The sequence below is a fragment of the Vulpes lagopus genome, chromosome 5, assembly GCF_018345385.1.
Source record: "Vulpes lagopus strain Blue_001 chromosome 5, ASM1834538v1, whole genome shotgun sequence".
NCBI lineage: Eukaryota > Metazoa > Chordata > Mammalia > Carnivora > Canidae > Vulpes > Vulpes lagopus.
The window spans coordinates 6,448,915-6,474,121 of NC_054828.1; the positions used below are offsets into that span (position 1 = coordinate 6,448,915).

At 49.3% G+C, this 25,207-nt stretch overlaps 1 protein-coding gene across 2 annotated transcripts in view; it reads left to right on the forward strand.

Annotated features, from left to right (window-relative positions):
- The first annotated feature begins 9,915 nt into the window (after positions 1 to 9,915).
- ARFGAP3 (ADP ribosylation factor GTPase activating protein 3) overlaps positions 9,916 to 25,207 on the forward strand; it is a 51,527-nt gene continuing 36,235 nt past the window's right edge. Inside the window, exons 1-5 of one of the 2 annotated variants that reach the window (XM_041756613.1) lie at positions 9,916 to 10,045; positions 16,465 to 16,583; positions 21,103 to 21,175; positions 22,367 to 22,498; positions 24,131 to 24,214. In XM_041756613.1, coding sequence (XP_041612547.1) covers positions 21,149 to 21,175; positions 22,367 to 22,498; positions 24,131 to 24,214 — 243 coding nt within the window. In that variant the 5' untranslated portion in view covers positions 9,916 to 10,045; positions 16,465 to 16,583; positions 21,103 to 21,148. Of the gene's footprint in view, positions 10,046 to 10,445; positions 10,613 to 16,464; positions 16,584 to 21,102; positions 21,176 to 22,366; positions 22,499 to 24,130; positions 24,215 to 25,207 lie in introns of those variants that run through there. The other variant, XM_041756612.1, reaches the window with a different exon arrangement.

A 25,207-nucleotide genomic window follows, 5' to 3' on the forward strand; every position in this document is an offset into this window, starting at 1 on the left:
TTAAAGGTCTGCCTTCCACTCTGGGTCATGATCCCGAGGTCCTGGGATCGAGCCCCATGTCAGGCTCCCTGCTCAGCAAGGAGTCTGCTTGACCCTCTCCCTCTGCCGTCCCCCAACTTGTGCTTGCTCCCTCTCTTGCTCTCTCTCAAAAATCTTAAAAAAAACAAAACCAACCATGCCCATCTCCAGACATCCCCGAGTGGGCTGTCTTCCTAACCCATTTTACAGAGAAGCACACGGAGGCTCCAGGAGCCACACCCACCCAGGGAGTCCTGGCTGGTCTGTGGCACAAGGTCCCTGTGGGATCCTCCCCCTCACTGGGGTGGCCCGTGTTGAAAGGCAGCCAGGGAGGTAAGGAAGGAGAGATGTAAGGGCTGTCGCAGCCCAACACCAAGCCCCGATACGCTCATCCAGACAGGGCCCCTTCCAGAGTGTGGGCCTCGGGGAGGCGGGCAGCCGGCGGCCGCACTGCCTCATGAGGAGCTGTGTCGCCACCATGGGGTGGAGCCCTGGTGGCCCGGCCCTCACCACCGCCATGGGGAGGCCGCAGTCCCCCCGATCGGCGAGGAGGACATGGAAGGTCCAGGACCTCCAGCCCCGCGACAGAACTGCGGGGCTCCTGGGGGCCGCCCGCCCTACTGCCCCACTGGCAGGTGAGGAAGGGCTGGGAGGAGCCGGAGGGGGGGCCCTCAGACTCGGCGGGGCCACCTCTGCCTGGGGGCCCTAGTCCCAGGGAATTGGGGCTCCTGACTCGCCCCGCAGCTGCCCCCGGGAGCCCCGGGCACCCAGGCGCCAGACCTGTTACCATGCTGACGAGTGAAGCTTCTGGCATCCTCGCTGCCCCTCCCACAGCCTCCTCAGGAAGGGGGGCCGAGGCCCCGGACGCCCAGGCGGAGATGCGGCTCTGAGCGGCTGGAGCCGAGGCCCGGGGCTCCCTGAGCTCCTGCGAGGAGTGGGCGGCCGCTTCAGTGTGGCTCCTGGGGCCTCGGGGCAGACATGGAGGGGACCCCTTGACACCCCGGACGGGGCTGGGAGCTGAGAAGGGCTCTGTGGGCCACCGGCCCCGCCCCCGGCCTTGCTCGTGGGGAAGCAGGCCAGGTGGGGGGCAGGAGTGATGTGCCCATGGTCACAGTGAGTGGTTGGGGGAGCCGAGCATGGCCTGCTCCTGAGTAGCCCTTCCTGGCAGGGAATCCGCTGGCCCTCTCCACGGGTCATATTCGTCCAGCAAACATTTATTGAGTACCTACTGTGTGCAAGACTAGGAGAAAAACGAAGGAGGACCTAGGTTTGCCTTTGGGGAACTCCAGAAGCTCAGGGAGGGTCCAAGTCATTTTGACACCAGGGAGGAGAGGGCAGGATGGTCCCCTGAGAGTGTACCTGGTGGATTCTGGATGCCACCCTACAAGTCTCAGGAAATTAAGGCGAACAGGGCCCCCAGCCCAGCTCCAAGGCCCTGGGGGTCACAGTACTATGGGGTCCTTGACCTGTTCCCCACACTTCCAGTGGGAAGCATCCCTGCCTGGCAAGAGGTCAGGGTGGACTGCAAACTGGGGAGGGACCCCCCCCCACCTGTGTGCGACCCGACACCCAAGCAAGTGCCTGAGCCTCACCTTCCACAAAGTGGGGATGACCCTGGGGGTGTCCAGAAGTGGGAGACCTTGCTGGGCAGGCGCCCTCTGCATCCCTTCATACCTGCAGGAGCACTGCCCCAGGGAGGCCAGACCTGGGCCCAGCCGGATCTCACAAGCCTCTTGCTTGAGGTACAAGGTCATCCTGCACCAGGTGGGGCCACTGCAGAGCAGAGTTAGAGGAGCCGGGCTGACCCCAGCACAGTTTCTCAGCCCACTGTTTCTCACCAGCCTTGGGCTTAGCATTTTTCAGCTCCATGCCAGGTCCGGTGCTGAGCACCTTTCTCTGCAAAGGGCCACATAAGGGCTCCTCGTTATGCATAACACCGCTTTGTAGATGAGGAAGCAAATCTTGAGAGGTTGCATGATTTGTGTGAGGCCATCTAGCAAGTTAGGGGCAGGGCTGGGGTTTCAACTCCAATGCCTAACTCCAAAAAGCAGGTGCCCTGGTACACCTGGAGGATGTGTTACAGCCCTGCTTGCTGGGCCATATTCCAAAGTTTCTGAATCACGAGGTTGGGGATGGAGTCGGACTTCGCATATCTAATCTAACGTGTCCCAAGTGATGCTGACCTGGGACCGCTGGTCTCAAAGCACAAGGAAGAGCTCCCAAAATACCAGCCATTCCTTGTGCCCCTTGATTTGTTCATATAACCAGCAGATGCTCCCAACCCAGCTCTGGGACACGGGAGCTGGGCCCTGGGGACCCAGACACTGATTGCCCACAGTCTGGCCAAGGCAGTGGGAGATATGCCCCAAGAGAGTGCAGGGAGCAAGGGACACAGGCCAATGTGACATCCCATCCCTCACTATTCCTAGGACTCTCATGCCAGGGGCAGGGAAGGTTAGGTGGCAGGCCGGTGGCAGAGGGAGAGGCGTCCCACCAGGGTCAGAAGGGCACCTGTGTCACTGATGAGCTGCATGTCCTCAGGTAAGCCCCTCCGTCTTCCTGACCCTTTATTTCCTCATCTGGAAAATGGGGAAGTGGTTCCTGCCTTTCCTTTTTCATGATCGCATGCGGTCTAGAGTGTGAACCTGCTTGATAAAACACACAAATCTGGGGGCCACTTATGGAAGTAGTCTCACCCCAAAGGCCATCCCAACTCGGCCGACCTCGGGTGGAGACTCCAGATCTCCCCAACCAGTCCCCAGGCACGAGTGCCTCCTCCAAGCCACGTATCCGTCCATGTAGGAAATGACCCAGGGGGCTGGGTTTTCCGCATTTTCTCCCCTGAAACTCAACAGTTTTAAAAAGGCATAAAAATGGGTTCGATGGTTAAAAGCATGGACCGTGAGGTCATATTCCCCGTGCTCCAACTGGGCTGTGACGGTACCAGCAGCATGGGCCTGACTGAAGTACTTAATCTAAGCCTTGGTTTGCTTGTTGGTAAAATGGGAATAAGAGCTTATCGTTTGTATTTCCGTCTGTGCCAGCCCCTGGGCTAAACCCCCCAACCCTCCAGCAGCTCCATGAACTAGGGAAATGTTATATCCCTAGTTTTACAGGCAAGGCGCTGGGGGCGCAGAGAGGTTGGGTGACTTGCCCAGGGTGCAACAGCCCCCGGCAGCCCAGCGAGCCCTCGGACACGGTGGTGCAGTACAGGCCCCGACACTAGACCGCGCTGCTGCAGTGACCCCCCCACCGGGACCCCAGGTCCTCCCTGGCTCTGGAGTCACAGCACTGGCCCCACTCGACGGAGCAGCAAGCTGGCCCCAGACCTTCTCCCCTTGAAGCTCCTAGAGCAAAACTGAAAAGATCCAGTGAAGCCCATTTTGGCCCATCCAAATGGAATTCAGATAATGCTGCTTCAGACTCCTCAAATCCTTTGTGGGAAGAGCTAGGACGTGCACAAGGGAAGGAACGGATGAACAGATGAGCTGCGTCAGTAACATCATTCTCATTTTTAAAAATGTTTTACTTATTTATTCTTGAGAGATGCAGAGAGGCAGAGACACGGGCAGAGGGAGAAGCAGGCTCCTTGCGGGGTGCCCGAGGTGGGACTCCATCCCAGGATCCCGGGGTCACGCTGTGGGCCGAAGGCAGATGCCCAACCACTGAGCACCCCCAGGCGCTCTGTAACATCACTCTCTTTAAGGAAAGGATAACTGATGGGCAGACACCATGTGGCCACCGAAGGCCGCAGAAACCCGTGGCAGTGACAACACAAACAGCCCCGAGCGCCACAACCTTGGATCAGGAGGGCAAACCTTGGGCTAACGGACCATGTGCAGCTAATGGGCCACCTCTGCCCCTTTATAGTATTTTCCAGTAACAATGTCCATGCTTTTCGCTTATTTGTAAACAGAACAAAGGCTCAGATGGAAATCTGGAATTTAAGCAAAAGTATTCAGAAAAACAAAGCCACCCATGGTCCGGGGGTCCAGAGGCAACCACAGTGGTAATTCCAGATTATTTTTTCTAGTCTTTTTTTTTTTCCCTATGTGCATGTGTGTAGCACATGCATTCTGTTGTGGTTGTCATCAACGTGTGTGTTTTACAAAATTTTTTTTTAATTTTTTTTTTAATTTTTTATTTATTTATGATAGTCACAGAGAGAGAGAGAGAGGCAGAGACACAGGCAGAGGGAGAAGCAGGCTCCATGCACCGGGAGCCTGATGGGGGATTCGATCCCGGGTCTCCAGGATCGCGCCCTGGGCCAAAGGCAGGCGCCAAACCGCTGCGCCACCCAGGGATCCCCTGTGTTTTACAAAATTGAGCTCATACTATAAACATAGTTGGGCGCCCTGTTCCCTTCTCTTAATATTTCAAGAGCATTTTCTCATGTCCCTAAATATGCTTAGATTAAAAATAGAATGCATGGTATTCCATGGGCCATAAGTCCCACACCGCTGAGGATTTTTTTCCCACTTCTTTTTTCATTTTTTAGGTGTATATATACAGTAAAATGTTCCCCATTTAGTGTACAGTCCAGTTTTGACAAAAGCACAGTCATGGGGACACCCGGGTGGCTCAGTGGTTGAGTGTCTGCCTTTGGCTCAGGGCGTGATCCCAGGGCCCTGGGATAGAGTCCCACATGACGTTCCCCACAGAGAGCCTGCTTCTCCCTCTGCCTGTGTCTCTGTCTCTCTCTGTCTCTCATGAATAAATAAAATCTTTAAAAAAAAAAAAAAACCCACAGGGGATCCCTGGGTGGCTCAGCAGTTTAGCGCCTGCCTTTGGCCCAGGGGGCAATCCTGGAGTCCCGGGATTGAGTCCCGGGATTGAGTCCCGCGTCGGGCTCCCGGCATGGAGCCTGCTTCTGTCTCTGCCTCTCTCTCTCTTTCTCTCTCTATGTCTATCATGAATAAATAAATAAATCTTAAAAAAAAAAAAACACAAAAAGCACAGTCATGTAATCATCACAATCAAGAAATAGAACTGTCCCATTGCTGCCCAAATTTGTCCTAGTTCCTCCATAATTCAACCTTTCCTTATATCCTTAACCCTGGGAAACTGCTGATCTGTTTTGTTTCTATAGTTTTGTCTTTTCCAGAATGTCCTATGAATGGAATCATACAGTTTGCAGGCTATGTCTCCCCTTCTTTTGCTTCCCATAATTAATTCGAGATCCATCCATGTGGTTTCACACATCATCGGGGTAAACGTCCTTCTCATTGTAGGTGGTCTCCGTGGAATGAACTCCCCATGTTTGCTGAGCCAGCTGAAGGATTACTGGGGGCGTTTCCAGTTTTTGATGACAAATGCACTTGTTACAAACAATCAGGTTTTGGTACACACACAAGTTTCATTTCATTTCGCAATTATTTTTGCTAATATTTTAATATTGCAAATACTACAGCAATGCACAATTATTACACCAAATCGTTCATCCCATTAAAGGAGGTAATGGCCCCAGCTGACATTGTTTTAAGAAATCAGTCAAGAACATCAACTCGGTAACAAGCAAAGATCAGTAAGTGTTTTACCTTAAATACTTAAAACGGGGCATTTGTGAATCTAAGTGCGCACTGCCTGAGTGTTGTAGGGGTTTGTGGAAATCAGATAATGTCACTCATGATTCCATGTGCTCATTTTCAAATGCACCTGACCTGTACAGAAACGGGGTAAGAGACAGCATGCGCTGTCAGCACTAATGCTCCCTGGTGTCCTCCAGGGGCGAGGGGCGAGATCTGTGCCTATTCTCACTCTGTGATTCATCATACGACTGTCTAGGCAAGTCTAGTCTTCCCTTGAAGTGGCATCTGGCTTTCGGCAAGTTCTTGCTTAACTGAATGAATTAAATAGACTAAATGGTGTTTCGCTTGGCCACAGGCACCCCAGGATGTCTTCATGAAAGGTAAACAGGGACGGTGCACAGCAGGCAACGCGCACCTGCCTCATGGCTGGTTTTCTCTGTGTTGTTCTTCTTAAGTCTGTAGTAATGAATTTTTGTCTGTCCTCTTCTGAGGGTGAGAGGATCTCTTATTAGCTTTTGGATTTGGTGTAACTGGGTTTTGCTTCTACTCCTCCTCTGGCAGCAACAGATCTTTGAACACTATGGGTTCAGGGTTGGCTGCTCTTATGTTACAGAAGGGATGTGGGTGGGGTTTTGTGCCCATCCCCCAACAACAGCTGGACACCTGACTGCCCGAGGGGTTTCTCTCAAGTGTCTTTGCCTCCATCTTTCTTTCTTTCTTTTTAAATATTTTATTTACTTATTCATGAGAGACACACAGAGAGAAGCAGAGACACAGGCAGAGGGAGAGCAGGCTCCCTGCAGGGAGCCTGATGCTGGATCCCAGGACCCCAGGATCACGCCCTGAGCCGAAGGTAGATGCTCAACCACTGAGCCACCCAGGTGCCCCGTGCCTCCATCTTTCTTATGAAGAACAATTTCTCATGGAAGTTTATGGAAAAGAACTCGTGAATGAATGTAAACTTTTTGTATCTGAGGCCTCACGCTATTTCAGACTGACATGCCAGCCCACACTTGGCCTTTACAGATTCATTAAAATTTCAACTTATTTCCTCTTGCCCACTTGTATGGTGGCCACCTTTCTCCATTGCTCCTATCTTTGGGGGCGCTCGATTCTCTTTGGAATTCGGTTTATTTGGTTGATTTGCAAACTTAGCCACCTGATAGGCTTAAGAAGACTTATGATTTTGTAGACTATCCAGTCTGTTCTCATCAGTATGCTTGGGAATGGCGCTCTTTGTAGCTTTGTCTATTCTAAGCCTATCCCACACATCTTTACTGAATGCATACTGTGCGCCAGGCATGTTCTAGGTGCTGCGGACAGAGGTACACAAAACAGATCTGATCTTAGTAAATTTATGTTCGACTGAAGGGAAGCAATATATATATATAGTGTTACATATTGTCATGTTAGGTGGTGATAAGTTCTGTGAAGAACACTTAAGCAGATGACAGATGAGCCAGTGATATGCATACACCAGTATTTCTCCTCCTATAGACAGTCTGTACTTCACTGCCCGTTTTTTCTTCTCCTCGTGATGTGGTTTTAGCATGCTGGTGAGGTCTAGTTTTGAAATGTTGGTGTGGTCAGGAGCCAACGGCCAAGAAAAGAACTCTTGAGAGGTCTTTGGTTCAAAAAGGTGATTTTATTAAAGCAAGGGAACAGAACCCCTGCGCAGAAGAGCTACTGCCCTGGGGTTGGCTGATTATAGACTTGGTAGTTGGGGGAGGTGAGGAAAAAGGGAGGTGGACAAAAGGACTGTGATATACTCAAAATTTACATGAAAGCAGAGGCCTGGCTACTGCTGAGTTAAGGTGGTTTTTCCTTCTAGTAAGACAGTTGGGGGCTTCCTGGAGGAATGTTGTACTTTTCCTATTAAAGTCCTTGTCAATAGGCTGCAGGTGTTAAAGAAACTTAACTTTGTTTACATGTCCTTTTTTTTTTTTTTAAAGATTTTATTTATTCATGAGAGACACACAGAGAGAGGCAGAGACATAGAAGAGGGAGAAGCAGGCTCCACGCAAGGAGCCCGACGTGGGACTTGATCCCGGGTCTCCAGGATCATGCCAAGGCCTGAGCCACCCAGGGATCCCTGTTTACATTTCCTTATGCTCTGTTTCCCACATCACTCATGGAAGGGAGGGTGATGTTAGGACTCCAGGAAATTGAGTTATGGGTCTCTAAAAATTAGGCTATTGATAAGAATGCTTTTTCCCAGAACACCTGCGGGGCTCAGTTGGTTAAGCGTCTGCCTTCAGCTCAGGTCATGATTTCAGGAGTCCTGGGATCGAGTCCTACATTGGGGTCCCTGCTCAGTAGTGAGTCTGCTTCTCCCCCTGCCCCTCCTTCCCACTCATGCTCTCTCTCTCTCTCTTTTTTTTTTAATACTCTGTTTTTTTTTTTTAATTTTTATTTATTTATGATAGTCACAGAGAGAGAGAGAGAGGCAGAGACACAGGCAGAGGGAGAAGCAGGCTCCAGGCACCGGGAGCCCGACGTGGGATTCGATCCTGGGTCTCTAGGATCGCGCCCTGGGCTAAAGGCAGGCGCCAAACTGCTGCGCCACCCAGGGATCCCCTCATGCTCTCTCTCTAGCTTGCAATCTCTCTCTCAAATTAATAAAACCTTTAAAAAAAAATGCTCTTTCCCTGTATATCACTAAGACATTGGTAAACTGATAGAGACTCATATCCTGCAGGACTATGATCTTTATCAGTTAATCATTTGATTTTTTCCCTTCCCTTAGTTTTGGGGCATCGAGAAGTACCTGAGGAATGCCACACTTATTTCACAGTGGGTGTTGTTTGTGTGAGGTGTCATCTTGTGCTTTGTGCCCAGCTGCCTTCTGTTCCCTTATCACTTGGGGGATCTCTATGTTGTAGAGTATATAATTCCCGGCATCCAATATGTAACTTGGTAAGTAAGCTTTCAGCTCCAAATAGTAATCATCATTCCTATCAGAAGGGCTATGACTGTTCCTCATAAACATGCCAGGTGTTCTGTGTAGGGCCAAACCAATACTGAGACAGGGAAACTGAAGGGACCCCATTTTGCTCCTTTTCCTGCTTCTCTTCTCGCTAGGACCCGCATCCCCGCCTTACACATGCCTTAATGTATGTCCTCTTTGTTAAGATCAAGAAGTTAATGATTTCCTTAGAGACCTCCAGCACAAAAGATAACATCCAAGGACTGACCAGCTAGGGTCATCACGTAAATCTTCCAAGACCCTGGGGCTGCAGATACCTGGATGCCAAGATCCCTGGCTCCAGGGCATAAGTGACTGACGGAGGACACTTGAGTTCTGGTCCTTGTTTGGACCAATTCTGGAATGCCTGAGACATGCACACCAGACCACAATCCTCAATAAAAACCCCAGCCTCGAGCAAAGGACGGACTCTCTCTTCCTAAGTCTCCCAGACACTCCATCTGCTATGCTCTATCACTTATGCTATTTATTTTTTTTTTAAAGATTTTATTTATTCACTCATGAGAGACAGAAAGGCAGAGATATAGGCAGAGGGACAGGCAACCTTTCTGCAGAAAGCGTGATGTGGGAATCCATCTCAGGACCCCGGGATCACAACCTGAGCGGAAGGCAGACAGATGTTCAACCACTGAGCCCCCCAGGCACCCTTCACTTATGCTATTTAATAAACTTTGCTCTCACCTCCTCTCAGAGTTTTATTTCTATCCTGCACAAAACCAAGGACCCTCTAGGCTGGTCCTGCAGGACTCCCTCCGGGTCCCAGACCGGCCAGCGTGCATCAGTGTCACAGGGGGACACAGAGTACAAGAGTATATGCTTCTGACTCAACAGAAGGAAGAACTTTGGGTCACAGCCCTCTGCAACAGTGACTTACTGTTCTGTTAGGCAATCAATTTCCCTTCCTTGGAAAAGGTCCAACCCTGGGTTTATCTGAGTCCACATCCTTATAAAACTTCCAACTTCCTCTTAGGGTATCTACCCGGACAGGCTGAGTGAGCATTCCCTGCTTCTAAAAGTAGGAAAGACGCAGCCAAAGGCTTTTCCAGGGCTCCCTCATGCTGTCGGGCACTGATTATCTGTAGCGCCCACTGCACCGACAGAGGAACAAGCCAGGCTTTCTGGAGAAGAGGACTGACCTGACCAAGGGCACAGCTAGGAGGGGGCGGGCGAGTCGGGCTTGGAGCCGAGGTGAACCTGACCTCGCCCTGCACCACCCAGCCTCGGGCGGCAGTTCTGGGGAAGCACCCACCTTCCTCCGAGACCTTAAGCCCCTCCGTGACTGGCAGCCGCCGGGCACGTCCCGCTGCTCCTCGGGTCTGAATTCACCGGTGCCGACTGAACCTCAAGACGACTGCGACCTCTCGCTGACCCGACACCCAAACAGGCACTTGAAGGAAACCGATCTTCGGGCGGTGGAGGCTTCCCATCCAGGGCTCGGCTTCAGCTTAATGCAAAAGAAAAAAGAAAAAGCAATAAAGGCGACCAGAGAAAATCGGGCATCCGATGGCGGCAGGTGGGTCCTTCCCCTCGCGCTTCCCCCCTGGCTCCTGCAGGGATGCTGCGCGCTCGGGAGGACCAGGTGAGAAGACCTCGGCCACGCCTCACTCCGTGGGTCGAAGCGGCGGCCGAGCAGCTCCGGCGGGGGCGGGTCCCCACCGCCGAGCGCGCGGGAGCCCACCCCGGCCTGACCCAGCTTCGCCCGGCTCGGCCCCGCAGCGAACTCCCCAGGCCACCACCGGGCGGAGGGGCGCCGGGCTCCTGCGCACGCGCGGGCGGCGCCGGGGCGGGGCTCGAGTGGGCGGAGCCGCCGAGCGAGGCCGCGAGAAGAGAGCGGCGCGTGAGCCCCGGTGGTGGGCGTGGCCCGGATGGGCGTGGCCAGTGTGGGGCGTGGCCTGACCGTCACGCGCAGCCCCGCCCCCTCGGCCGCCGTCTGTCTCCCGGAGGCGGCAACCGCTCCCGCTCGGCCCTTCCCGGTTGGCCGGGCCGGCTGCGCCTCGCGTCTCCGCCGACCATGGGGGACCCCAGCAAGCAGGACATCCTGAGCATCTTCAGGCGCCTTCGCTCCGTGCCGACCAACAAGGTAGCGGCCGCCGGGCGTGGAGAGGCTCGCTGGGCGCCCGTGTCCCAGCCCGCGGGCGGCCCCGCTGCCGTAGTGGCCGCGGCGGCGGGAGGAGGAGCCCGCCGGGCCTGTGACACGTCGCACTTGCGGCCGCGGCGCCTCGGCCTCGCCTGGGTCCGGGCCGCGCCGCCCCCAGCCGCCGCCAGCCTCAGCGAGGAGCGGGGAGGGCGCGCACCGGGGCCCCGGGCGCGGCGGGCACCCGGGGGGTCGTGGGGGCGGGACGCGGCAGCATCTGGGGGTCCCTGGGGCTGGGGGCACGCGCTTGTGGTTCCTGACGCCGGGCGGGGGGGCGCCCACGGGGCGGCTCCTGGGGGGGCGGAGTGGGCCCCGGGGTTCCTGAGGCAGCTGGGGGCGAGGTCTGGGGCCCCCCACCCAGAGAGCGCCGGGGGGGCGCACCCCGGGGCCCGTGTGAGCGGGGCGGACCCGCAGGCCACCTGTGACCCAGCTGGGGAGCAGCACCGGCCCTGAGACTCCAGCTGGCGGCGCTGGGAGCCCGGGAAAGCCCCTGCGGCCCCCTCTGCGCCCCGGAGCCGCCCTCTGAAGGTGCTCTGGGGTGCCTGTTGGAGCCTGGTTGGTCACCTGTGTCCTGATGGCAGCCTCAGTTTCCCTGCCTGATGAGCGGCCGAGTGGCCTCTGCGATGGCTTACAGCTCTTTTCCCTTGCTAAGAAGGCCCGCCACAGACCCTTTCTCTTTCTTCCCCTCGCGTCTCTTTGGAAATTGGGGTTTTTCTTTTTCTTATTCTTTTTTTTTTTTTTTGTCTCCAGAGGTGGTGGTTTTCTCTGTGACTTTTACAACTTTTCGCAACTGGCCCGAGATGTTGTGATGACACATCGGGGCTAACGTGACACCCTCCACTGAGGATCACAGGTCACACTGGGGCCTGCAGAGTGCAAAGGGCTGTCAGTGTGTCAGCGTGGACTCTCCCCTCCGCTCCTGTGACAGGAATCTGTCTGGTCCCCACTGTCACCTCCAAAGTGAACAGCTGTTAATGATCATGGTCATGAGCCATGACGTCATGCCATAGGAAGATCCCGAGTTTTATAAAATTTAGAGTTCTTTAAGTCTTGGTGGAAGGGAGCCCATACTTTGTACAGACTCAGAAGAGTGAGAGAGCAAAAGAGTTTACTGGAGGTGATGTCGGATGAGTGTAGGAAAGTCAGGAGGAGTAAAAGCTTCAGAAATTCTCTTCGTGCTAATTTCTTTGCTGTTTCCTTGATTTTTAAGTTTAGATTAACCTGCTTATAGGGAATGGTTGCTATATAGTGAGACAAGATTAGGACCCGCAGTTAGTAGTGTAGAAGTTATATTTTTTTTTATCTGCTTTAGCTCAGAACCAGTGTGTGTTCTCTTTGAATTCATCAAAGGGAAGGTGCCCTCTCTTAAAGAAGTCATTGTCTTTTTTTTTTTTTTTTTTTAAGATTTTATTTATTTGAGAGAGAGAGAGAGTGGGAGAGCATGAGCAGGGGGAGGAGCAGCTCCCCACTGAGCAGGGCTCGATGCCCAGACTCTGGGATGGTGACCTGAGCTGAAGGCAGACGCTTACCCAACTGAGCCACCAAGGCACCCCAAAGTCATTGTCCTTATGACACTTTTGAGGAACTTGTGTGGGCTCGCTGGTGACTGTGTTACCTTGGGCAGGTTACTCGACCACTTTGTACCTTCTTTCCTCCTCTGGAAACGGAGAGAGTGAGGAGGATCTAACCTGAATGGTTATTAGGAGGATTAAATGAGAAAATCCGAGAGAAGCACTTAGAACAGTGTCTACACGTGCTAGTCTTCAATAGCATCGGCCGTTGTTTTGTTAGGATCGTTATTATGAACAACACACCTGTGGAAAACTTTATATTCTGGAATAGGATTAATAAAAGCACAGAACAAAAGTATTTTCCAGTAATGTTGCATAGTCCAGAAATGTGCTACATTTCTTGATGAAGAATTTTTCATTTGATCCTTAGTAAGAAACCATTATCTCAGCAAAGATGAAAACGAGTTTTAATGTTATGGAGGAGTTGGTGAACAGGAAGCATTTTTTTCAGAAGGGGCTATAACAGAGAGCTCTAAGATACGCTGGGAAGGTACTTCAAGAGAAACGACAGGGTTTACTTTCAGAATATGTTATCTGGTTTCTTCATCTCATGTGTGATGAATATTTACTCTGGACCAAGGTTTTAACCCAGAAGGTCAGTGTTCCAGTTTGAGAAATCCTTCCTTGTCTCTATGTGTTCCTTAGTTTTATTGCTTGATTGCTTGAGTTCCTCTGTCAACAAGTATCGTTGAGCAGCTGTAGTCCACTGGGCACTGTGCAGAGCAATGGGGTCCACGGATGGAGGGGGACAGGCTCCTGCCCTCAGGGAGCCTCACGTCTGGGGGCTGGAAGGCAGATGAAGGTGAACCCCCCCAACCCCAGCCAAACTGCACGAGGGGCAATGTGGTGAGCGGTGAAGAGTGGACTCTGGGCCAGGCCGCCTGGGGTCCAGTCCCCAAGATACCACTCCTCAGCTAAAACTTTGTAAGTCCTTAGTTTTCTCTAAAATGGAGATGAAAACCGCACTATGTAATTTGCAAAGAACGCAAAATGTGCAAGATGAAAATGCAGGGCCCTTGTTTAAAAAGTGTTGAGGATGTCAGGATGAGACAGCAGAGCATGAAGCAACCACAGGCTTTTCTACATGTGGGGCCCTGGGCAACTGCACAGGTCTCACACACGTGCCCAGAAGCTGGCCTTGATGGGGACAATAATAATACCTCCTTATAGGGGTGTGATGATGGTTCAGTTGGTCAATAACAGTACCTGACATGGAATAAATTTGCTCAACTCTAGCTGTTGTTTGTCTGGTACTTACTCTCATCATTAGGCAAAGCAAATTGTTAGGCAGAGGCATTTCTTTTTTTTTTTTTTTGTGGGGGGGGGGGTCAGAGGGAGAGGTAGAGAAAGAATCTTAAGCATCGTAGAGCCCGACGGGGGAGGGGGGGCTCGATCTCATGACCCTGAGCCGAAATCAACAATTGAGCACCCCAGAAGCATTTGATTTTCATCACCATAACAAGTGCATTCTGCTTAGAAAACCCTATCTCAATTCTGGCGTGGGGTTGCGTATCAAAACGAAGCGCCATCCCGCTCTTGAAGCTCAGTCTCCTGCTCCAGCATTCGTGAGGGCCACACTGGGATTCCTTAGTGCCTCCTGAGGTCAGGCCCCACAGTTCCCGCTCCCCACCACCCCTACAAACTGTTCCACCACCTGTGTTTGCATGCAGTGAGTGCCTGCTTTGTGCCAGGCTCAGTGTCCGGCTCAGGTGCAGGAGAGGGGGCCCCTGGCCTCTTGGAGTGACATTTGGTAAGTCCTCATCGTAGCTGCTGGGTCAGGCGGGTGCTTGGGTGGCATGTTTAGAAGACCCCCTGCTCCCTTCTCAGCCTTGCGAGCAGACCGCCTCAGGAGTGACTCCCAGTCTTGCCTGGTCTGGGCTGTGCACCATCTCCGTGGTCACCTCCCTCCATGGGGCCACTTACTGCAATTTAAGATTCTGTTCTTGAGATTTCAATTGCTTCTTGGACCTTGTCTTTTTTTTTTTTTTTTTTTTTTTATTTATTTATTTATTTATTTATTTATTTATTTATTTATTTATTTATTTATTTATAACTTTTTGTATCCTCTCCCTGCTTCTTTCAACTTGTAACTAATTGTCTTGCCTATGAGGCTGTGGGCTCCATCCACAGGCTCCATGCCGGCTGACCCTTCCTGGACTACCTTTGCACATCTGCTTTGTGTGTGCCAGGTACTCACTTGGTAGTAAGTGCACAAATGTTAGTTGAGCGACTGGGGGATTGCAGATGACCTCTTGCAGAGGGACAGCACCATTGGCAGAGTTGGTGATGCTGTTTGGTGCCCCATGGAAGGGGATTCCTTACTCACCTGGCCGTTACCACAAGGCGTCTTGATGTCTGTGTCCTTCCCTCACACTGCTCAGTGAGCTCCAGAAAAGCCAGCATGTGGCCTGGCAGAGGGTAGGGATTCAGCATAGTGTTTGTGGAATCTCTGACACCAGGTAGTTCTGAATACCTCAGTGCCTGCCATAGTGTCGGGCATACAGCAGGCAGTCAGTAAATGCTGCCATGAATGGACTGGCACCTTCTGTGTCAGTTGTCACCCTGACCCCACTATTCACGCAGGCTTTTCACGTGAGTCACAGTGAGGGGCTTTGGGAAATCTGCTGGTGTTTTCACTTTTGTGTTGCCCTCAGAAGGCCAGAAGCCAGGTCCTCCTTGATGACTAGAGTTGGAACAACCTTCGCATAGGTGGCTCTGTCTACAAAGTGTTTCTAAAATATGGGGCTCTTTTTCTGGTGGGGGGGAGATGGGGAGAAGAAATGTTCTCTTATTAGTACAATTTTTGCTATTCTGTTTTTCTGACTTTAATTCATTATAAATATGGGTTTCCATGACAGACTCTGTATATTTTAGTTATGCTTTTTTTTTTTTTTTTTTATTCATAGAGACACAGCTAGAGAGAGAGGCAGAGACACAGGCAGAGAGAGAAGCAGGCACCATGCAGGGAGCCCGATGTGGGACTCGATCCCGAGTCTCCAGGATCACGCCCTGGGCTACAGACGGCGCTAAACCGCTGCGCCACCGGGGCTGCCCAACTCTGTATATTTTAAAGTCATTTTATGCTCCTGTTGCCAGGCGCTATGAGATGAAGAATGTTCGGCCTCAGTCAGTGTTGAGGGAGGAAGGCCCTGGGTGTCATGAGGTTGCCGTCAAGCTGTCAGCTGGGGCTGCCTCTCTGAAGCTTAGGGTTCCCGCTCCCAAGCTTACCCTTGTGGTGCTTCGCCGACCTCTGCTCCTCACTGGCTATTGGACTTGTGGCCTCAGTTCCTCACCACGCGAGGATGTCCACTGGGCTGTGTCCCCCTGACACAGCAGCTTGCTTCCCCCAGAGCCAGTGATCCAAGGGAGGGGGATAGCAAGGAACAGGAAAGAAGCCACAGCAGCTTTTCCAACCTAACCTCTGCCTTATTACTGGTCACAGAGCACCCTGCCCGGGTGAGGGTGGCAGTCACACCTGCCATCCCATTGGCTGGGGTCAAAAGGACCATCAAGAGGACCCTGCCCTCTGGTGGAGAGCCACTGTCTAGAGGGCCACAGGGCCTTGAGCATTCTCAGCAGGGGGACATCCTGGCTTGTGTGTGTGTCCGGTAAGAATCCTGTTGATGCTTACTTAACATAAAATCATTTATAGGAGTACCTGAGTCGGTTAAGTGTCTGCCTTCAGCTCAGGTCATGATCCCGGGGTCCTGGGATCGAGCCCCATGTCAGGGCTCCCTGCCCATCGGGGAGTCTCCATCTCCCTGTGCTCCTCCCCCTACCTCATGCTCTCCCTCTCTCTCTCAAACAAATAAATAACATCTTTTTAAAAATATATAATTAAATATAATGTGATAATACTAAAAGAAATTGAAAGTTGAGGTTTAAAAAAATCTGAGATTTTAAAAAAAGATTTTATTTATTTATTTGAGAGAGAGAGCATGAAAGTAGGGAAGGGAGAGGAAGAGGGAAAAGCAGACTCCCTGCTGAGTGGGGAGCCCCACATGGATCTCAATCCCAGGACCCTGAGATCACGACCTGAGTGGAAGGCAGATACTTAACTGATGGAGCCACTCAGGTGCCCCTAGGTGAGATATTTTGTAAAAACCAGTTTAAAGGTGTAAAGGTGAAGCAGCTTTCAAGCTCAACCACGATCGTCTCCTATAAGATGCTTCGTTTGGCTAATATGGATGAATTAATTAGTAACTGAATTTTGAAATTTTCTTTCAGGTGTGTTTTGATTGTGGTGCCAAGAATCCCAGCTGGGCCAGTATAACCTATGGGGTGTTTCTTTGTATCGACTGCTCAGGGTCACACCGGTCACTGGGCGTTCACTTGAGTTTTATTCGGTGAGTCTTTTTTCATCGTGGGTGGGAGGGATCCTGTTGTTACACAGGTCTTTTTCCCCTTTTTCCCTTCATGTTTGTTTTGACATGAGGTAGGATAAGAGGCGGCTCTGAGTTATGGGAGATTTGAATCTTTAGAATTAGGTGAACTGGGAAAATGGATCCTTTTCTATTCTATTGCTGTTCTGTAGAGCTCTGTGCCAGGGACCTGAGGCTCTGGCGCTGAAGACAGAGTCAGAATGAAGGATTTGAGACATTCTTCCTCTGCCTTTATCACCTTCTAATAACCAGCAGCTCAGAGGAATCTTACTATGACACGCTTGTGACAGAGGGGGTTTGGGGTGCTGTGAGTCCGTCACACACCCTATCAGGAGGCGAGCTGATGTAAAGGGCGAGAAGCCCTCATTATAGCATGGGTGTGCTTCCGGCCCCATCCTACAGCCCTGGCTCCTGGAGGTCACTGATCTCACAAACCCTGAATGAATGATTTTTGTATACATTTTAGTGAGAATTTCAAGTGCTTGTAAAAAGAAAGTCTTTCATTTTTTTATCTGCAGACCTGGGCTACATCGGCTCCTTCTGGCGAGTATGTATCTTCTACTCAGACAGTCTGGCAGTAGCCTAGATGGGGCTTTTGTGTGCACCCCCTTGGACACAGCCCCACAGTCCAGTGGGAGGTGAAGTGCCCTTGTGTGAAGTAAAAGTAATTAACAAAAGGACCCCTAGGCAGGCTCAGGACTTGGAATCCCAGCAAGGCCTGCACTTCAGCCCCCGGGGGCCTAGGCCACCGAGCAGCCCTGGTTCTGATCTCCATTACTGCTGACCCCCTCCAACCACTTCACCTATTTCCCTGTCACTTTTTTCCAGGGGAGGAGCCAATAGGCAGGCAGGCTATTTGGAATTGTGGCGAGCAGTTTAATTTTATATTATGACCTAAGGAATATTGATGCAATGTGATTATTATGAAGAGCATTAGCTCCTGTAAGATAAAATCAGTTATAATTTGTGATGAGATATTTTACATGATGGCATAAAAATTGTGTAGTAAAAATAATAAGATAAATTTTTAAAATATATTAACTTAAAAAACCTTTCCTGTTGTACTTTCATGAGTTCTTTTTTTCAGAAATCGGTTCATAAAGCATGATGAGCTAATAGCTGTATAACTCCATATGTAATGAATTAGAAAAAGGAGTTCTTTTGTGCACTCTTCCTGGTTTCATTTCCTGTCTTTTCTTTTTTCTTAGAGATGTTGGTCCCAGAATATTTTGACTATACTACCCTATCCTGTTCTTGTCTCTTTTTTTAAATGTCGAGGTCTTTATGTGCCAAGGCAAGTTTCTTTCTTTTTTTAAAAAGATTTATTTATTTACTTATTTATTTGAGAGAGAGAGCGAGCAGGACAGAGTATGAGCGGGGGTGAGGGGCAGAAGGAGAAGTGGACTCCCTGCTGAGCAGGGAGCCCAATGTGGGGCTTGATCTTTGGACTATGGGATCACGACCTGAGCTGAAGGTAGATGCTTAATCAACTGAGCCACTCAGGGACACCGGCTCTTTTAAGTGTACTTCCCCCTGACCCCTGTTCAGCTCCAGACCAGTTGTTACCAGTTAACATAAGGCAATGTGTAACCGGCCATCTTCCTTTGTTCTTCCCCTCTTCCTCTCTGCCAAGTCCCACCCATTATAATCTGGCCCTCCCTTTGCTTCACCACCAAAGCATACCTCCAGTTTCAACCATTCCGGAAATCAGGCGGGTTTCTGACGTGTTCCCGGGTGAGGGAAGGACTGACCAGAAACCTAATGCGGCTAGACAGTGGAGTCTCCTCCGGCTGCTGCAGGTTTAATGACTACCCTTTAAAAAGTCAGATAAATATAACTATGAATCCCAGTGTTTATAAATGATTCAGAAGCAACTATTAAAAAATCCCGTGTCACTGGAGGTCAGCAGTATAGGAGTTGGGCAAGAGAAAGCCAAGGATGATAAGGGTACTCAGTAGAGTTTTTGTTTGTAAGAGGTGGAGGTTTGCTCTTTGGATGTTTTTTTTAATTGGTTACCAAAATTACAAACACTAGCCTAATGGGGAAAAAAAAAATGCAAGCAGTCCCAGAGTTCATAAAGTAAGAAGTGAAAAGTCCTTCCTCTCGAATCCCTTTCTCTTCTTCTTCCTCTCCCCCTGCCAGACACAGACACACACACACACACAGACACACACGTTGTGCTCCCCAGGCACAAACAGATTAGCAGTTTAGTTTATGGAATGTTTATTTAAGTGGAGGTTTGGGGGGTTTTTTAAAAGTGGAATTTCAAGTCAACAACTTTACAACGGAAAAAATTTATGAACTGTTGCTTTTGCCAACCTACAGGGGAAAGGTGGGTTAGGCATCCATGGAAATGGCCAACTGCCACTTGGAGCAGAGTGGATGTAACCGGACTGGCCCCTGCCCACCAGCTGCTGGGGCTTGACCTCTGCGCCTCCGCTCCTGGGCAGCTGGGCCTTGCTGTGCCTCTTCCTCCTCCAGCTCTGTTTCTTTTCAAGTTCACTGTTAAGTATTTCATGAGTTTATGAAAGGTGAATGGAAGCTAGTCCTCCCTGCAGTGGGCTGAGGGCAGGAACAGGCTTAACTACAGCATTAACAAGAGGACAAACTGTAAAGTGCCACCCAGGACATGGAAACAGCACCGCATCCACTTCTGTGGAAGATTAGTCCAAGTTGAAAGGAGGAGGAGACATTTGCAGTGAACTTCAGGGTTTTGGTGACATTTTGATAATGGAAACAAGGCAGGGAAAAGGAGGTGAGCACTCAGACTTTAAGGAAAGTTATAGAGGCTGGAAAAAGTAAAATATGCAGCAGCTAATTTTTATATGCATAGGAAAAGGAGGAGATAAAGGATTCCAAGGGGGAGATTTGGGTGACATTGTAGAGGGTCTTTATTACTAGGCCAGACCCTGTACTTAACTGCTGAGGGGTTGAGGGGCAAATGCAGGCAGGCTGGCCTGGGCCCTGGATGCAGCAGGTGCCCACAGACATTGGCCAGATAGCGCCTGGTGGGCGTTAGGAGAAAGGGTGCTGCAGCCAGCTGCCTGGGGCCCAAGTCCCAGCACCATCCTGGACTGCCTCTGGGTGTGCTCCTTCCTACTCTGTGTCTCCTTCCCTTGAAAGAGGGGATGAGAAGACTGCTACTCATTGCAGAGGTTTTCGGGAGGAGAAAGTGGGTGAATCCATATATAAAGCCTGGCATGTGGTGGCCCCCAGGAAGTGCTGCTGCCGATCAGGGCCGAGTCATCTAAGTGCCTGCCCAGGGGATGCAAGAGGAGAACCGTGTTGTGATGTGAGTTAGGAAGGCAACACCTCCCATGGCCTTCTGTTAAGTAGCCAGGCCAGTTTATGAACAGCTGGCTGGCTGCCTGGAAGCTATTCCTGGGCTTGTCTATAAGGAAAAGTCTAGATTAATTGTGGTAAATGGATAAAATTCCATTTAAAATTTTTGATTACATAACTTTGTCCTGTTTATTTGGTGAGATTCCTTCTGATTTCAAAATCTATTTAAATGTTCCACTTAATGGACAGCCACTAGTGAAGCTAATTCATGGAATTTTAATTTTAAGAAGGTTCTGTGTTGATGCATAAGGATTGTAGAGGTCGTGGGAAACCCATTTTCTCATTTACCTAGTTGGTAAACAGGAGATACTTTGTTAAAGGGACACTAATTCTTCAATTTTTCTTACTTCCTCTGCTTTACTTTTTCTTCACATTGTCACAGACTATTCCCTTTAACACATCTCTTAATCTAAATTAAAGGTAAGAAATAACCGACAGTAAGTCACTTCCTCATGTCAGAACAGGCATACATGAGCAATTAAATTTCCTCTTAATATTGACTATTTTCACAGGCCACTGTCATCAAAAACTTTTACTTTCAAATCCCAATGTTATGTTTTCCCTCTAAGAGCACTAAATCCTGACCATTCTCCCTTCCCTGAGGGTGGCGAGGTTGGGCAGGTCCTTTCCACCTGATGATAAGACCAAGCATTTCAGAGGCTCCCATAGGGGTCAAACTGGACAAATGGATAGAACATCTGAAAACATCAGAACAGTACATCTATTTTGAGCAGAGACACGTTACCAGTACTTAGATCAGAAGCCACTGAGAATGTGAGGCAAGGAGACAGAGTTGTTGAATGGCCCTGGAAAGCTTGTCATGTTCCCTGCGTGGTAGAAGAAGAGAAGCTGGTTGGGGTCCCTGTGGCACAAGTGCTGCTGGCCTGGTGTGGCCTGTCTGTGGGGAGGAGAGCAGGTGGCTGGCCCCTCGGAGACTCGGCTGCTAGGAAGGAGGAGAATGGCTAGGAGCCACTTGTATGGCTGTCATGTACCCTGCAGGCTCAGCGTACTGCGTCACTGTTAACACAAACTCAGAAGTCCTCAGGATCCTGAACATCAAGGAACTCTTGTTTTCAAAAGTTTAGTGTCTTGATTGTGGGGGAAAAACTTGTTAACATTTGAGAATATTCTTTCCATTTAGATCTACAGAGCTGGACTCTAACTGGTCTTGGTTTCAGCTGCGATGCATGCAGGTTGGCGGAAATGCTAACGCAGTAAGTTCATCTCAGACTCACTGTTTCTTTTCTTGTATAAATACGTGTTATACTAGGAAGGAAGCTCGGTGTTTGCATGTGCGAGTTTGGGGCGCCCTATCAGATAGCAAAGACAGGAAAGGCTTGGGAGTGGATGGCCCAGGTGACTTGTTATCTGTTAAATACCTAGTACCTACCAGGCTCTGGGCTCTGGGTGTGGGGATATAGTGATAAGACAAATGAGATCCCTCTTCTTAACTTAGTAATTTCTGGGTAAAATATACCTTTTTAAAAAAAGATTTGATTTATTCATGAGAGACACAGAGAGAGAGGCAAAGACATAGGCAGAGGGCGAAGCAGGCTCCCTCTGGGGAGCCCGATGTGGGACTCACTCCCAAGACCCTGGAATTACGAACTGAGCCTAAAGCAGATGCTTAACCAGCTGAGCCTCCCAGGTGCCCCTAAATATAACTTTTTAAGTGTTTAATTAACTTATAATTTTACAAGAGCAGATTTCCTTAACTCCCCTTACAAACCTAAGTAAGGACCCTCAAATATGTTAAACTTCATTTACAAATTCAGTATATCTGATTCATCATATTGGGTTGCTCATACAGATTTTTAGAATATCTTCATTAAGATATGACCTTTGTAATTCATGTCTGTGTATGGACCCTTATGGAGTGGTTGAACAGAGTTTCCTCTGATTATTTAAACATTTGTTTTACCACCTTGTTTATGCTGTGGTCCCTGTTGATGAAGAAATAGTTCTGGGCAAGGTGAAGGTCAGCATAGCTCCTAACCAGTTCCAATTAGTGGGATTCCAGTGTAGTTGAATTCAGACTGAAGTGAATGGCTCATGAACTAAAAGTCCAGAGTGGAAGGTGACCCCCCAAAGTAACAAAATAATCTGGAATGATGGAAGTGCTTTAACAGAGAGGAACGAAGGGCCAGCGATTTCATTTTGTAATGCGAATCTCATGTCTAGTTTTACCAAAATATTCATGTTGCACGTGTGGAAGGTATTACTTTTACAAGGAAAGGTTTATATTAAGTTTTGTGGTTTTAAATTGTTTTTGTAAATTATGTGGTTTAATTACTTTTCTTTTCCCCAGTATTTCCCAAAAATCCTTCACAAAATGAAGTAATGTTTTCAGTTATATGTTCGATTTAATACAGCATTCCTGTTAATTTGTGTGTTTTCCTCCACAGTCTTCCTTTTTCCATCAACACGGCTGTGCCACCAATGACACCAACGCCAAGTACAATAGTCGTGCTGCTCAGCTCTATCGGGAGAGAATCAAGTCACTGGCCTCCCAGGCAACGCGGAAGCACGGCACTGATGTAAGTTGCTGGTGGATGGGGTTGTCTCCTTCAGATGAACATTTATTTTAGTAGAAAAAGGGGTAAACAGTAAAACCTTCTAACTGGATTCTCTTGCAAGGAAACAACCTGTAGTTGATTCTCATTGTTCATGGCAGTTATGCTCTGTGAGCTTGCTGTGAGCGTTTGAATGAGTAAATGCCAAAGCATCACTCCTACAGGAAATAGAGGGGTAGGCTCCTATAGGCTTCTGGTCACAATGTTTCCATCAGCTGATCAGTACATAATCTCATTTTACATGTGCTTCTGCTTAAGGGCTCCTTTTTAAATTTTTTTTAAGATTTTAAAAATTTATTTATTCATGACAGACACAGAGAGAGAGTCAGGGACAAAGGCAGAGGAGAAGCAGGCTCCCCACAAGGAGCCCAATGCAGGTCTTGATCCTGGAACTCTGGGATCACGCCCTGAGCTGAAGGCAGATGCTCAACTGTTGAACCACCCAGGTGCCCTAAGGACTCCTTGTTGAACAGATTATGTAATTAAGCATGTGATATACTTAGTATATTGCTATAAAAATGTTTAATATATATAGATATAACTTAATATATTATTAATCTATAGTTATTGACTCATTAACATTGAACTCACTGCCCACAGCACTAGAACTCATTCCTGAATGAAGCTTACCTGACACTATTTTCTCTATGAGGCACATCACAGCCTGTATGTGCTTAGGAGCATTAGGAGGACTGCAGCCTAGCCTGGACGGCCTGTAAACAAGGAAATCACCAGCAAAGCACAAATATGTGGAAAATGTGGCACTAAATAGACCACAGAAAGGACACATTTAGTGTTGGAGAGCTTAAACGAGAAGGCGGAGCATCACTTTGTTCAGTCTCAGCCGGGAAGGTGCACCTTGGGTGGCTCAAATTCTCTGCTGGTCCGCACACGTCTGTGAAGGACCACAGATGTGTCTCAAGTACCGATTTGGGGGTTACGAGTAAACTCTGACGGGTGGGTAAAGTTGCAAATACAGAACCCACTATTCTCGTGGAATTGACTGTACTTTGGAACCTGCGCTTAGAAATGAAATCCTTGCTTCTCCCTCTGCCTGTGTCTCTGCCTCTCTCTCTGTGACTATCATAAATAAAAATTAAAAAAAAAAAAAAAAAAAAAAAGGGATCCCTGGGTGGCGCAGCAGTTTGGCGCCTGCCTTTGGCCCAGGGCGCGATCCTGGAGACCCGGGATCGAATCCCACGTCGGGCTCCCGGTGCATGGAGCCTGCTTCTCCCTCTGCCTGTGTCTCTGCCTCTCTCTCTCTCTCTCTCTCTCTCTCTCTCTCTCTATGACTATCATAAATAAAAATTAAAAAAAAAAAAAAAGAAATGAAATCCTCAATCATTCCTTTTCAGAAACGGCTTGTGGATCTGGTAGGTGACATCCTCGAGATTTGGAAGCATAAGTTAGTGGGTTAGTGGGTTAGTGGGATTACTAAAATGTGCTCAGGGGCCCCGTGTAGGCACGTACTGATTGTATAGTAGTGGAAAGTACCCATCTTTACCAAACAGGTCTCTAGAAGGGGAATGAGAGTATAAAATAAAACCCTTTAAAGGCAGGTGAAGGGCTAAGCGGTGCTTTCTGTTTTTGTTCTAGCTCTGGCTGGATAGCTGTGTGGTTCCACCTTTGACCCCTCCGCCAAAAGAGGAAGATTTTTTTGCCTCTCATGTTTCTCCTGAGGTATGTATTATGCCTTATACTATTTTATTGTATTTTTTTAGGATTTTATTTATTTATTAATGAGAGACACACACACACAGAGAAAGAGAGAGAGAGGCAGAGACACAGGCAGAGGGAGAAGCAGGCTCCATGCAGGGAGCCCGACTGGGGACTTGATCCTGGGTCTCCAGGATCAGGCCCTGGGCTGAAGGTGGCGCTAAACCTCTGAGCCACCTGGGCTGCCCACCTTACACTATTTTAAAGTATCCCTACTCTTGCAGTTATTTATTTTTTTTATATTTATTTATTTATTTATTATTTTTTATTTATGATAGTCACAGAGAGAGAGAGAGAGAGGCAGAGACACAGGCGGAGGAAGAAGCAGGCTCCATGCACCGGGAGCCTGATGTGGGATTCGATCCCTGGTCTCCAGGATCGCGCCCTGGGCCAAAGGCAGGCGCCAAACCGCTGCGCCACCCAGGGATCCCTACTCTTGCAGTTATAAAGGGTGTGTAATTAAACGTTTCAGTCAGGAAACAGATTAAGCTGCTCTAACAAACATCCCTGAAATATAGTCACTTAAACAAGACAGAAATCAGTTTCCATCAACAGTTCAGAAGTCGTCTGTCCAGGGTTGACCGAGGGATTTATTTTGCTCTTCCACATGTTGGCTTCCATCTCAAGCTCCAAAGTGTCTGCTCTAGCTCATGACCTTTTGCAGCAATGGCAAGGGGGGCAAGCATCTAAGAAAGCAAGTGCCCAATCCTTTTACTAAAAAATGTAGAGGTAGTGCTTATTACTTCTGCTTGTGTCCTGGTGGCCAGAGTTTAGTTATACTTCTGTACCTAGCTGTGAGGGAGGCCGAGAAATTATTACTAGTAGTCTGCCACAGTTCAGTTGAGAACTGTGGAACTCACAAAGAATGAAGAATTTTTTAAAAATTAATTAATTAATTAATTTAGAGAGTGTGAGCAGGGAGAGGGGCAGAGGGAGAGAGAATCTCAAGCAGACTTC